The sequence below is a fragment of the Anoplophora glabripennis genome, unplaced genomic scaffold, assembly GCF_000390285.2.
Source record: "Anoplophora glabripennis isolate ALB-LARVAE unplaced genomic scaffold, Agla_2.0 scaffold269, whole genome shotgun sequence".
Taxonomy (NCBI): Eukaryota; Metazoa; Arthropoda; class Insecta; order Coleoptera; family Cerambycidae; genus Anoplophora; species Anoplophora glabripennis.
The window spans coordinates 24,672-40,559 of NW_019416747.1; the positions used below are offsets into that span (position 1 = coordinate 24,672).

The 15,888-nt window shown below is 32.3% G+C and overlaps 1 protein-coding gene across 2 annotated transcripts in view; it reads left to right on the forward strand.

The window, feature by feature from the left end:
• The window catches only part of LOC108905782, a 53,967-nt gene that overhangs the window by 12,551 nt on the left and 25,528 nt on the right, over positions 1-15,888 (forward strand). For both annotated transcript variants that reach the window (XM_018708802.1, XM_018708801.1), the window contains exon 2: positions 8,092-8,230. In XM_018708802.1, the coding sequence (XP_018564318.1) occupies positions 8,092-8,230 (139 nt within the window). The remainder of the gene's footprint in view (positions 1-8,091; positions 8,231-15,888) is intronic.

The following is a 15,888-nucleotide window of genomic DNA, read 5'->3' on the forward strand; positions in this document are numbered from 1 at the left end:
TAGTTGCAAAACTTTTGTAACATTACTAAAATAGAGATTAAAAAGACGAACAGTGAGTAATAATGTAATTTCTATCACAGAACCTTCAAAATTGCATCCGACATTTTCTTTGACTTGGACGAGAGATGGGCGCGAGTGTCATTTTATTTCTTTAGAACTAAATTAACATAATTCTCGTTGTGTCACCAGTTCACATGATTTACGGACTTTAAATAAAGGATACAAATCTTCGCGAGGATAATACGATATATTTGCTATATATAATAATTATATTTTATATAGTTTACAACAATACATGTTCGAATGCGTACGCATCTTTACCCGAATTTGACGAGCAATATCTCCGATGCCCGAGGTCTGTAGGTTCGCAGTGTGTACAACTGCTAGTCAATTATTAACGCTGTTGCCACATCTACATAGTCTTTATGAGTTCATTAAATATAATTTAAAACTAGTGAATATGATACTTTTATGTTGTTAATTGGTCAATATGTATGCTATGTGCATATGAGTAGATTTCTTTGTTATATAGACAATGTTTATCGCAAATAATTTCAATAGAATTTAACTTTTTCAAATTGGCAGCGGGTTTTAGTCCCATAAGAAAAGCATAGGTCCACCCCTGCGCTCCTCACTTCCCTCGGACCCCGATATACCTCCTTAAATACAGGCGGATATTTTGGTTACTTAAGAATTGTATTAATATGTTGTGTAATTCTTACGTAAAATTTGAAACGGTTTCCTGATAAACATTATAATATTTTAGGAAAAATAGTCAATAATTGATAATGGGAACAGTAATGGTCCTAATTTAGATCCTTGCGGCATCCAAAATGAATTAATTGAGTAGTTTCACTTTTTCCCAAGCAATAACTTTAACATAACAATTGTTACAATACACATAAGTTAATATTTTAGTCAGCGATTTACATATAAGCAACTGTATACAATCGTTTCACCATAGCCTTGCTCTTGCAGCGATCATAACACAAGAGAAACAAAAATTCAACGTCGAACTGATTGAACTTAAAGTGTTTGTACACTGATCTACTTTTTATTTTACTTTCTCCTCCAAAAAAAAAAAAATATCGGTATGCAATTAATTCATGTTACACAACCGCGAGTTGTTCTGGATTGTTTTCTTCTTAAATCAAAAGTGGGGTAATTTCTTCCAGCGGGTGGATTGCGATTTATACGGGGTGTACGGAAACTACGAAGAAACTGTGGGACGATTTTGTCATCAAGTTTTCGAAAATAGTTTATTTTCGAAAACTTTCATTTTGTCTTCTGCTTCCTATAAGAATTAGAAAGACATTTTAATTGACAAAGGATATTTCATTATGGAGGAGGCAACGTTTGCCTGAAATGGAATCATCAGTTTCTGAAATGTCCATGTTTGGGCTGCAGAAAATTCCCATGAAATTCAAAGATTTTATCCCTTGAAACCTTCACTGCAGGATTGAACAAGGCCTGGGTGGTTAAAATTATATAATCAATTTAAAAGCCCTGGATACAGTGTATTTCACTAAAAAAAAACAAATAGCTGTTATATACACTGACGATTGCGACATACCGAGGCGCCACGCGGTGTGGAAAAGTTCCCACGCGAACACTTTCCTCCAGATTCGGTGCATTCGTAAGGTCGGCCATTCGAGCATTGGGTAATATGCGTTTGTTTGTGCTCGCCGAGCTCGAAAGTGTTTTGATTCACGACGCGGGGGACTTTCGAATCTTATCGCGGTCGGGGCATCTACGGTTAGTTCGGCTGTCACGGAAAGGAATCCTCATCGTTCGTTAATGTCAAAACACTGCCGAGATCTGTTTTGGAAGGTTACGCAATCGAGGAAGGACGGATCAGGTTTATTTTTGGATTCGAATAATAAAAACAATTACTTAAAGGGTGCAATGGACTGCACGTTTCCGGACCTGAATCGCATTGAATAAATTGTGTCGAATAATATAAATCACAGGAAAAATAAAAATGGAAAAATATGAATACTTACATAGATTAATTATATCTACTGGCATATCATAAAATGTAGATGTAGATGCTGTATACTTTCCACTATAGTACTGGTACTTTATTGGAAAAAAATATTAACTCTTGAACTAATTCTCTGTTGTAAGTTTTCATAAGTCCATAAGAAATTAGAGGAGTATTGGTGCAAAAAATCGAGGTTTGTGCTTTGTTGTTTTGCAGTTTAAATGAAATATTATACTTTTGTTAATTTATGCTTAAGGGCGCCATATTCTTTAAATAGTGTTTTCCCAAAGATAAATAATTTCAAACATTTAATAACTGAATAATCTAAAGCTTATCAAATAATAGGAATGTTATGTCATGCCATTTGGGTTTTTTCAAAGGCGCCGCAGTAAAACGAATAAACAGGTGCAAAAACCGATCAAACCATCAAGGCTTTAGGTACTGAAATCTACCAAAATACTAACTGTTTTATATACAACTCCACATGTAAATATTCTTATAACATCTACTTGCTTAGTCCTACATATAAAATTGTTTATTTTTATTTATAAATACGTGAAAATAATTCTTAAAATGTGGGGTTCGGATAACAGCAAACGCATGTTTTACAAACGATTTTTTTTAGTTATTATTTTATTTGCGTAAATTTAAATAGTAACAATGAATAAACAGAACATCAAGGATTTTATTTTTGCGCTTACTTTTGTTCTACACGTTTTACTTTTCAAGATTTCAGTACCTAAAAACGCCAGAAATTTGACTATTTCTCGTCCAGTGATATGGGCATCTTAAGATTTGAAGACATCCAGAATATGAAAGCTTTGTTCGTATACCTATGTTACTTTCATATTCATTGCACTTTATTTCTGGAAGGTTTATAGCCCAATTAAATAAGCCTTTAAATCGAAATTTCGTCAACTTGGCTGAATTTTTGATATGAGTTAGTTTAAGGTATATTATAACAATAAGTGAGAGTAATTTTTTGTTCAACCTCCGGCCAAGGGTGAAAAAAGATAAAACAAAGGGGTTTTTCAAGATAACTCAAAAAGGGTACGCGCTAGAAAAAAAAGTTAAGTTGTAAAGCATACAATTCTACATAAAAATGGTCTCTTGACTTTTTCTTGTACTATTAAAATTAACAGAGTTAGGGAGGCTAAAAGTTAAGGGAAGATTTCAGAAATTAAAAAAAATCATAACAAACAGAAAAATGAATGAATTTTGTAATTTTTTTTTCAATCTGCCCTAAAAAATGTAACATTTCTTTTCAGAGAAATAGATATATTTTTTAATTTTTAATAAGAAAGTTATAACAAAATCAAATTTTTAATCGTCGGGACCCGAAGATTTTTTGTTTTTTAATTTATTCCTTAATAAATTGTGTAGCTCATCCTCGATATTATATTAACTGAAAGTTCATTTTAGTCACAAAAAACAACCTATAAAACATCTAAAAAAACTTTTTGTGATTTTTCAAGAATACAAAAGAAATAAAAAATGCCTGAAAGATCATTTTTAATTTTATTTTCTTATGCGAATAACCTACCATATTCTAATTCATTTGAATTTCGCTTTTAACATACGTATTCTACACTTTATATTTCACGATTTTCTGTTATAATTTAACTAGGAATCTAACGCGCCTCTAAACGCAGATATTTGGCAACACCACGATACTTATTCTGTGGCAACACTGTGAGAAATTGACCATCTGGTGCGGAAATATTTGTTCTGAAATGTAAACGATGAAAAATTGCATTGGAAATTTTATATTAATTGAAAAAAAACCGTACCTGATCGGGGATCGAACCCCGAACCTTTGGATTTATAAGACAACGTCCAACTTATTACACCACCGAGACCCCGTTCCCAAGCTTGCATTACGCGGCTTATATAATTAATATTTTTCCTCATGAGGTATAAATAATTGTAAGGATGAATATATGACAGACGGCTGGATACTAATAATAATATTATTGACATATGTTGAAGAATTATCAAAAATATAAAAAAATAAATTGTTGCATTTTTAAAGAAGACCTTTTTAATTGCGAGCCTAGAAAAGTAGTGCTGCAAGTATTTTTTATGATAGTATATAATGTTGTTATGTTTATTTAAACCCCGAGTGGAAATTACCATGTCGGACCAGCTTGGAAGTAGATTATTTTAATTATGTAAATATTACATCAGTAAATGTCCAACGGTCGTAAAGTGTTTGTTATCTGAAAAATTGTTCTAATGTTAAATTTGTTACTTATTCTCCTCAATTTCTCTGATAATGCAGGAATATACGAGTATTTGTATTGTTTCAATATTCTTAAAAACCCTTTCAACAAAATTTTCAAGGTTTTGATAGTTTATGAGTACACTTTTTATGGATTTCAATTCAATAAGACAGAAAAATATGTATTGTGCAACTTATGTACTTTTTTAAATGAGGCGCTTGTTCTTTTTCCGTTTATTTCTTCAAAATGTGTGTTATTTAATTTTGTCAGTTTGTTTACATAAATCATAATTTTAACTCTCTTTGAGTAAATATGAATTTAAAAAAAATATATAGTTTCTCTGAAATAAAAAATAAGGATAGCAACCCCCAAACACGGAACACTTCCGAAATATTTGTTTTTTATAATAAGTAATTTCCATTTTGCTTTATTTCAAAATATTGATTAGAACCCCAGATATTTAGAAAAAACTGTTTTGGGGTCGAACTTTGAGGGTGTATTTTGACCCCGTAAAAATGTTTTTCCACCGATAAAAAAATACGTGTCTCTTAATCTTTTATGTTCTACTCTACAACATATATAAAAATCTTGAAAATCGGGGTGTTTCCTTGTAAGAAAATTTCTTGTTTTCTTAATGTTTTGGACAAAAAATTATGATATATATTTATGTTATTGTTATCACTATGTTATTATTAATACAATTCAAACTACAAGTTTACAAGTATTAATAAATAAATTTCCACGTTTTACATAGACAAGAATGCGTAAAAATATCGAGCTTTTACAAAATGTAATCAACAAAAATATTAGTCCTCATTATTTACCTTTTTGAAATTAACAATGGATATTGAGCTTAGAACTTAGAATAATTCAAAGAAACACACGTTTACTAACGCACGCGCATTGACAATAGCGAACGATATAATCTATCTTTGTCATAGGCATATTATGTCCACGACTTCGGTACCATGGTGCGACAAAGCGAACGTGATTTTTTTGTCTTTGTCTTTGCAGTGTCGTAGGAGCTAAATAAAATTCAGAAGATAAAAAGGTAAATAAATTTGTAGCTGTCTAAGAAACCAACGCAAAAAAAAAATCGAAGGGAACTTTTCATTATTTTAAATAATCACTCGAATAGTATAGAAAAAACATTGTTTTGGTTTTGTTAAATCATTAAAACTAACGACTAAAATTTTGATTTTGTTATAACTTTCTTATTAAAAATTAAAAAATATATCTATTTCTCTGAAAAGAAATGTTACATTTTTTAGAGCAGATTGAAAAAAAAAATTACAAAATTCATTCATTTTTCTGTTATGATTTTTTTTTAATTTCTGAAATCTTCCCTTAACTTCTAGCCTCCCTAACTTTGTTAATTTTAATAGTACAAGAAAAAGTCAAGAGACCATTTTTATGTAGAATTGTATGCTTTACAACTTTTTTTCTAGCGCTTACCCTTTTTGAGTTATCTTGAAAAACCCCTTTGTTTTATCTTTTTTCACCCTTGGCCGGGGGTTGAACAAAAAATTACTCTCACTTATTGTTGTAATATACTTTAAACTAACTCATATCAAAAATTCAGCCAAGTTGACGAAATTTAGATTTAAAGGCTTATTTAATTGGACTATTATCTGTATATCTCCTCCTAATTTCTTTAAATTTTTTAACTTTTTGCTTTGGAAACAGGATTGTTTCCCAATGTTTATTGTTCTTTTTTCGAATTGTAACATCACTAATTTTTACACACTTTGTACTCATGGGAGTAGCTAGGGAGGAGCAGGGGTGTGCACAGCCCACCCCAAAAAGCCCGGTGCCGACCCCCAAAAAAAAAGATCTAATATTATCGTCTATCATATCGGCATATCGGTAACTCGCCGACTGTGTGAATTTTGTGGAATTAATACTTTTTACATTTGACCCTATATTGATTATAAAATTGCTATTAATTATAGTTTCTAAAATTACCGTTACCTAGAAAATTGCTCCCTATTTTTGAAAAAAAAAAACTCTAAAGAAACGGATATTTTTAGACCGTATGAGAAAACGTAAAAAACTGAAGCTTTGAAAGAGGAGCTTTGATTATAAAACAAATATTGTAATAAAAAATAAGTAGCAAAATGTTATTAACTGTTAGACAGTTTTGAGCATAAATAAATGTGTACCAGCTGTTTCATGCAAAACTCTGGGGAAAAGTCCGGAAGAACTCCGGGAAAAAACTTCTGGAAAGTCAGGGGAAAAGTCCGGGAGAAAATTCCAGGGGAAACTATGGGGAGAGAGTCCGGGAAAATTCCGGGGAAAATCTCCGATACTTGGTAACTGACTTGATATACCTAAGTTAAAAAAGTCAAAATATGTCAAAAAATAGTCCGATTTTAGAATAAAATAGGATTTTTCTTCTTAGAATCGCCACAATGAGATACAAGCAGCGACTTAATAATCAAATTTAGTAAACGTTTAATTTTAATCAGACTAATCGTTAAATAAAATTTCATCAAAATCCGAAATATTTTATAAAATATGTTTTTTCAAATATCAACACTAAAAAATCCTAGGAAGAAATAATTGGCTATAAAACATTTAAATTCATATGAATTAGATTTTATGGAATTAGTACCTTTTACATTTGACCCTATATTGATTATAATCATTGGCGTAGCTAAGGGGGAGCAGGGGTGTGTACGGTCCACCCCAGAAAAAAAGATCTAATATTATCGTGGCTGACTGCGTGACCTTTTTTTAGAATGAAATCAAAACGTGTTCAGGTTTTTGAAATTTTATTCGGCAAGTTGCTGATTGCGAAAGCAAGCAAGCAAAAATTCTAGCTACGCCCATGTTTGTACTCTACACAATATAACAATTCAACTTGCTTACATTTTATATTTAAAGTAATAGGCTGGCAATCAGTTTATTTCTTTTTAATTTTTGCACCTAATGTAGGTAAAACCCTCGTCAGTCAATTACAGAAAAATACAGTGGCTATTTTAAATGTTTTTTTTTGTAATACTTATTTATTTTCTTTTGGTAAGACTTTTGGTATTATTTTCAAATCATTTGAAATTAAATAAAGAACGTCAATGTAATCGCATTGCAAATATTCAAATTTAACGGCGGTTACGACTTACTCATTCCGATATGAGAATATTTAAGGCTGCATATACGATTTTAAACTTTCTAGTCTCAAGTCGTTCGAATTAAAAAAAAACTATTTCTACTCCAACATCCTATATGTTACATAACAGTGGACCAAAAACGTGGAATTCGACACTACGTCACCGTCTTTGGTGAAAGTGTAGCAACGGAAAAAGTAGGCGAATAGGCATATCGGCCCCAACAGTTAAAAATTTTAATATGCATGACTTTTCATAACAACGATGTTAATTAAAATAGTCGGTTGCTTCTTTAATAGTTCTGTCTGTCTCCAGGCTAGATGGTCATAAAAACGGTTATGTACGGGACGGAATACTTAATTCAGAAAAATCCTGAAACCTCCATTTAAATTCCAACGATAAATATTAATACACACGTTCGTCGCCTTCGATTGTACATCTGTTTGTTATTCGGCCAGGCGAAGGTCTCCTGACCATTATAAATAACTTTAATGGAATATAAACATTTTTTTGTGGCTTGTCGTTAGCGTCTTACCTATTAGTTGTCTAATAATTTCGTTACCACGTACACAATAGCCTGAGAATTCCCCATGGGGGACATATCCCATTTAGTAAAAAAATTATTACAGTGTGTTAATTTACAGTTAGAATTAGAAACTGGATATGTACAAGGCAACGGGAACATGAAAATCACATGATATTCTCGTTTACGCTCATTGATGGTACTCGCAATAGAATGATAAAGAAGAGTTTTTCAACTTTTGTTTTTCTGTTACAGATGAAATTCGCCTGCTTTATACTCGCAGCGTGCGCCTGCGCATGCGTATCGGCCGATCCTGCAATCAGTCAGATCAGGCCGGTGTCCAACAGGCCCGGAAGGTTCCTCTCACTGCCAAATCCACAGAAATGTTCAAACAGTAAGTCCTTTTTGTCTCTTTTTTTTTTAATTTAAAGTCCCGAAAATGTTTGTTGCAAAAAAAATTATTGTTAAAATGAAAATTTTGAAAAATAGTTTTGGGGTATAATTGTTGGTATAATGACTACTTTTGAAAGTCAAAAATGATATTTTTTTTCATTTTCATCTTGCCACATTTGAATACCCTTTCTATGATTCCTAATAAGATTGCACAACTTTTGAAACTAGAACATCCTGAAACATATACAGGCCGTTCATTCTGAAGAACATCGACAACGTTACTGGATAATACAGGAGTTGATGTATTAGCAATCAAGAGACATGGTGGGTGGAACTCAGCCACAATTGCAGAAAGTTATGTTGCTGACAGTTTAAGTAACAAAAATAAAATAGCCAACGCCAACAGGATTCTTTACAATGACACTTCAACTCCAGGTTCTAGTAGCACGTCGCATCATGCTGTTTTAATGGATCAGTCAAATAATATTGAGTCTCCGGTGACTGAAATTTAAATTTTCAATTAACTGAATATATTTGGCATAATATGGGTTCCATACCACTGAACAGTATTCCAGTTTTGACCTGACATAGCAATTGAAGAGCGATATTAAAGTTTTCATCGATCTGAAATTTTGCGAGTTTCTTATGATAAAACCTAAATTTTTTACTGCCTGATTAACAATACCAATAACATGGTTATTGAAGGATAATTTCGAATCAAATAGCACACCTAGATCCCTTGCCTCTTCAACTGCCTGCAGAAGAACACCATCTATGCTGTACATAAAGTTAATAGGATTCTTTTGCAATGTGTGTCATTCGCTTACATTTGTTTATGTTAAAGGATAATTTATTTCTTACTGACCAGTTAAAAATATTATTTAAATCGTCTTGCAACTGTATACAATCTGTTAAATTCTCTACTTCTTTAAATATTTTCAAGTCATCAGCAAACAATAACGTAGAACTCTTATGCACAACACTAGCTAAATCATCTGCACAAACAGTAAGAACAGCAACGGTCCCAAGTTAGAACCTTGCGGGACTCCTGAGGTGGCAAGGTATGAATCAGTTTTAAAATTGTTAATAGAAACATAATGTTTTCTGTTTACCATACCTATATATCATCAGAAATAATAATAAGTTTTCCAGAGTACATTCTTAACTTCTGGAGCAATACTCGATGATCAACTTTATCAAATCCCTTTGCAAAATCTGTATAAACAACATCAAGTTGATGTTTATTATTATAGGCATTAACTACATTATCTACAAAAACTAAGTTACCACCGGTCGATCTACCAGCTTGAAATAAATACTGTGAGAGTGAAATATTGTTTCTAACCTTATCATAAATATAAGCATTTAACGAGCGTTCAAATAAAAACGTTGTCGAAGTTGGCTCTGACACATTGGACGTAGGGAGTAGCTTATAGCGACCAACTTATCCTCATTTCTCAACGAGCTGTATAGCAGCTGTCAGTTTCAATAACGTTAATGACTATATAACTTTATTTTAAAGAATAATCGTGATAACAATAACAAACAATTAATTAAAGGAGCTGCGGAAAGTGTCCCCCTCCTTATTATAACAATAAATTAAAGCAGCTGCTGAAAGTGTCCCCCTCCTTGTTCTAAGCACTTTTCACACCTGTTCCTCAAAGAATTAAAGACATTTTCTAAGATGCTCGGGATATTGTTAATTTCACGAATCTTGTCTGTAAGTCGAGCCTGCAGATGGTTTAAATCAGGAATAGGCAGTTCAAAAATAGTGTTTTTAGTGGAAATTCATGTTCAGCATTGAGACTTATTAGTCGATTTTGGAAAACTTCCCTCAACATATTCATCGTCTCGCCTGCCGTATGTGCCCTTGCGCCATCTTGTTGAAAGTAAAAGTGTGTAATTTCGTTTTCTTCCAGCTGGTTAACAAAAGCAGCGATAATTTCTTCTCTATACCTTTGCGCAGTAAGAGTACCATTAAAAAAATAGGTCCATAAATCCTTCTTCGATTGAGAGCACACCAAACTCCAATTTTTTGAGCGTGTAGAGGGCCCTCGACAAAAAAGTTATCTGGTTTTTCAGAAGACCACATTCTCATATCCTGTGAGTTTACGTAACCACTTAAATGAAACCAGACTTCATCAGAAAAAAAGGTGATATTATGATGTTCACCGTAGTTGTTTAAAAACCATTCACAAAATACAGCCCGTCGCGGAAAATCAACTTCATGAAGTTCTTGCTGACAAGTTAAACGATAGGAGAACAAACGCAAATCTTTTTTTAACACTGTGTGGCAGGTACCGACTGATACTCCCACCATTTGTGATAAAACACGTACAGAAGTTCTTGGCGCATTTTCCATTATTTGTTGGACATTTTCTTTTAATTCTTCAGTCCGCTTTTTAGGTCGGCCGCTTCCTTCTTTTCTTGTTACACTGCCCGTTTCACGAAAAACATTAACACAACGCTGAACTGCACTTTGAAAAATTTTGTACTCCACAACGCCGGGAAATTGATTTTGAAATTCTGTGAAACATTCCTCAATAGAATACTTCCATATTCCATCAATCTTGCGTCCATTTCTAAAGTAGGACTCTATGATAAACACTTTTTGTTATTGAGAAAACACCATTTTAAACGCTTTTTAAAACGAAAATATTCAAATTGATAGCGGCGATATAGCGCTTTGACAGATGACGTTTAAGTTCATTTCCTATACGCTACGCCCTACGTCCAAATTTTCAGAACCAACTTGACCACGTTTTTATTTGAACGCTCGTTATAATTGTTTCTAGTGCCTTAGCGATATTTGACAAATTTGAGAAAAATGTGACAATTAGTAAACGCGAGGGGAATAATTATCCAGATTCTATAAATGTTACTAAATACAATAACTGTACAATTAAGTATTATAAATATTCATTCATAATAATTAATAAAATGTAATGTCCATCAGATATTTCTATTTATTTGTTCATAAAATATGCATTTATAACTTGAAATCTCCTAAAAACAATGTATGAATAGTCTGTTTACTTTAGTGGGTGCAGATAAACTTTTTCATTTTATATTTTACGGAAAAAAGCACACTTCACACAAAGTATTGCCTTGTATTGATATTGAGGTTATGTAAAGAGAAAGTTAACATTTCATGTGTCCAGAAAATACATGTTTTTGTACGTTTACGGTCAAAATTATGTATGTAGATGTGGACTAGGTTTTACATTTATAAGAAAAACAGCACATTATACAGTTTAGTGGACCATTAACATATCAATGCATATACCTAACCTAAACAATATATTTGAGTTCATAATCCGTGAATTACCATTATTTCCAACTAAATTACCCCATTTATCATCACGTACGGTAGTCGAAGTGGCAGTCGACGCCGAAACGTAAACAAACCGCTTAACAAAAATAAATCGTCGCGCCGACTCGATTGAAATACAGGCACCGCGTTAACATTTGCGCTCGTCGGGCGACTGCGATAAATTTCATAAACTTGACATTTGCTCAGGCCTTCCCGGGACGCAAAAAAAAATAAACGATTGTGTTATTCTAAACAATTAAAAGCGGCCGGGGGCATCTGTGGATTAACAACCTCGCCACGGAGAGGTTTAATTATTATTGATAACATAACATTAACGGATCGTTACCCAATCTCCAGGCAACTGTATGTTAATGCGCCTCGGAAAACAATTACATGTAATGTCATGACTAGGTAGTGGTGGTGATGAAATCGACGATGGATGTGTGCGAAGTTAGAGGTTGGAGGAAAAGTCCCGCGTCTCTGTATGGGGTGCCGGAAAAAAATGAGCGTACAAGGTGAACCAAATTCGGTTATTAAACATCAGTAATGGTATGAATGAATGGGTTGTTTTCTATCATTAAACGAGACAAACGGATGGAATCGGTATTTTCTAAAATTTCACATTCACTGTAGAATCTTTCCTAAATAGCCTAAAATATTTCAGGGGGTGATTCTTCATATTTTAAAAAGAAAAGTTCATATTAACATACCCCGTGATTCATTTGTTTTGTAAAATCTTTATTTATTGTGCGATTTTAACCGGATTTTTTTTAAGATGTAGAGCTCGATGAAGTGTGCTTTGTGAAGGAAAATGAGCGTGATCCTACAAAATCCAAGGCGTACTATGTCCGTTTTTAGGAGCAAAATTCTAATATTTCATATTAGGGATTTATTGAGAAATAATATATTTACGCCACTGGATTCACGACCCCCCAAAACAGGCCAATACCAAATTTTATCAAAAAATTGTTTCATTAATTTATTGTTGATATCAAGTTGTCCATGAGGCAAAACAAAAACAAAAAAATTAAAATAATTAAACTCTAGTAATGGGGTAAGTATTATAATAATTATGAATAATCTTAGTTGTGACAAATTTAAAAATTAAATAATGAAACAAACCAACAAAAGTTAAATAATTATATTCTTGTCACTTCCACCATTTATTTCTATGCACTTACTTCTCAATAGACCTTTTTAGTAGTGACGTCACATACGCCAAATAATAAATAGGCAAGCCCTTAGTGTCATCAAGAATTTACCAATATTTATACTAGATCGATTTTCGACCTTATGTACTTTGGACATATGTAAGTGCAAAAAAAATGTGTTCTATGTCATGACCTTAAATATAGCGATATTATGGCAATATTAGAAATATTTAAGAACTTTCAAACCCCAATTGACAAACTAAAAGAATTATAGAATTTATATATATTGACTTTTATAGTATCTAATCAATAAATTAAAATTATTTAAACTGAAGGTTTATATAGCAAATGCATTATTTGAATATTTTTATTAGTAATAATAATATTTTCACTAAATAGTTAATAATTGAAAACGCTCAATGAATTTTCCTATTAAATAAATGTTTTATTTTTTTCTCTTTGTAATAATAATAATAATAATGTTTCCTTTATTACTAATTTGAATAATACTGATACACAATATTCAAATAATGCATGTGGTTGGTAAATAAATATTCAGTTGGTTAAAAAAATGAATGTTTAATGTTTTCGGTGAGATAGCATAAATAGCAACAACGGTATTCAAATTGTTTGTAAGCGAAAAACGCACATTTTTTTTAATGCACAATTTGAGAATGTAACCCTCGACTTGTAATAGGTTTTATAAGATTTTAACAATAAATGCCATATAAACAAATTAAAAAATGGGCACTTTTCTTGTTTTTTTTGCAATAACCTTTTTGTTTATTAAACGATTTTAATTGAACAAGTTTCGTATTGTAGATAATTTTACTCCCTATAAACGGTCTGAGAGTCACTTTTCGCTAAAATTGATCGTTTTCCTGTGCAAAGTGAAAAAACTGTTTTCCTCACTTATTTGTTTAAATAGAAAAGTTAGCTAATGAAAATTTTTGAGTCACGAGATGAGATATGTCTTGTATTATGTTCCTTTAGACAATTTTACAATAATCTCGTGGATAGGGCTTTTTTCGAGTAAAAATTTAATTTTCTTGGTCCATACCTACTTATCTGTATTTTATATTTATTTCACGATTTTCTGGCAGAATTTAACAAGCAGTCTAGCGCGTCTCGAATCAGCAGATATTTGGCAACACTGTGAGAAATTATTCACTTCGTGACCAGCAACTGGTGCGGAAATATTTGTCTTGAAATGTGGACCATGAAAAATTACATTCCAAATATTATATTAATTGAAAAAAAACCATACCTCATCAGGGATCGAACCCCGAACCTTTAGATTAGTAGGACAACGCGTAACGCTTTGAGCCACAAGACCACGTTTATTTAGTTTCGATAATTTGGCTTATATATTTAACGTTGTGCCGTTTGTGATATAAACAATAATCATAATAAATATATTGGCAGACGGCTGGATACCAGTAATAATATTATTGGCATATTTTGAAGAATTATCAAAAACAATAAAAAATAAATTGTTGCATATTTAAAAAAGGCCTATTTATCTGTCAGTTTAGAGAAAGTATAGTGCTGTAAAGTATTTTCCATGGTAATGATTTATACATTCGTGAAAAAACTGTTTTCCTCACTTATTTGTTTAAATAGAAAAGTCAGCTAATAAAAGTTTTTGACTCACGAGATGAGAGATGTCTTGTATTATGTTCTTACAATAATCTCGCGGATAGGACTTTTTTCGCGTTTCTCTTTTATTTTCGCTAATTTTCTTAGTGTATTTAAGTGATATAACATTTCAATACAACGACTATTACAATAATTTATTTTGCACTAGGTACACGTAAATTGAAAGTGCCGATATTGGAGTGAGTTAAATTCATGCCAGATCCAGTGCAGTTTAAATAACTATTTGTAAGTCGACTATTTAATTTATTAAAAAAAAAAAAAGATTTCAGATTCGTATTTAGAGGAATACGTACTATTACTCCTAAAACTTATACTTAAAATTACGCCCCGTGTGTTTTATTGAGAATTTCACTTCGGTAACGCCCCTATTATTAAAAACCGAGCGAACAATTTCTACCTTGTACGTTAGTTATGTGCATACCCCATTACCTGTCTATTTGGCTATTTGTCTAGACTATAATGGGTTTGCGACGATTTCTCTTGTTTAGAACCAAGTATACTTTTAAGATAAGACAAATTGTTTACAAGCCACCCTACATTATAAAAGGGCCTCCGTTAAAAATTGTAAGGCAGTTCTAAGTTTGTTCTTAACTTATACAGTTAGACATCCATTTAGTTACTCAAACCGTTCTCAGAGTAAAGTGTAATTCTTCCATTCAACAAATAAATATTTGTTAATAATTCGAGTAGTAGTTTTTAAAAACAAGAATTCTGCTCCCGAACCTTTAACACGTTATCGGTAATTATGTTTGGCCGCGCGGTAACAGCCGATTTTTCAGCATCGCGGCACTAAATATACACAATTTCTCCGAAGGCACGCAGCGTCATTGCGTAATTGCGAGTGCAAGCCGGCTCAGGTTAATAACAAGTTATTACCCCTATCAGTGTTTAGGACAGGAAATATAGAGTTGGACGCGACTTTTGGTTTCGGCAAGCTGAATTTATCACTATGTTATATTATGTACAATGACATATTAGTTTCCACAGTCATAAAAATGGGGGAAGATTGTTTACAGGGTGGTTAATTGTATAATTTTTACGTACATTCACGTTTTTCGTTTATTTCCACTAGAAAACAGTAAAGTACTTTTTTTCGTCTTCAAAAGACCTACAAAACTAGCCCTCGAGCGTCAAAAAATATTGATTAGATCAAAAGTTATAAACAGAAGAAGTTTATTTACGACTTTTGAATTAAACTAATTATTGGTCTGGACGATCCCGAGGATCTTCCACAATCGCACTGATTTTTTTCAAGGTAGATTTCATAATAATACGTTGAAATCTATCATTTTTAAAATTTTTTAGCCTTAGTTGCAAAATGAAATATACGACGCACGCGCGTGATATAGTTAAATATTATTACATACTCGGAAAGCTTACGAAAAGAGCTTTAAGTTAAAAAAAAAACGTCAAGATTCGTTGAAAAACAACGGAGTTACAGACTGTCAAAGTTGACGGCCTATTGTTAAACAAATTAGGTTGGTAGTTGCAAAAAAAAGTACCGTCATAACCGGCAACCCGAGTACTTTCCCAGAT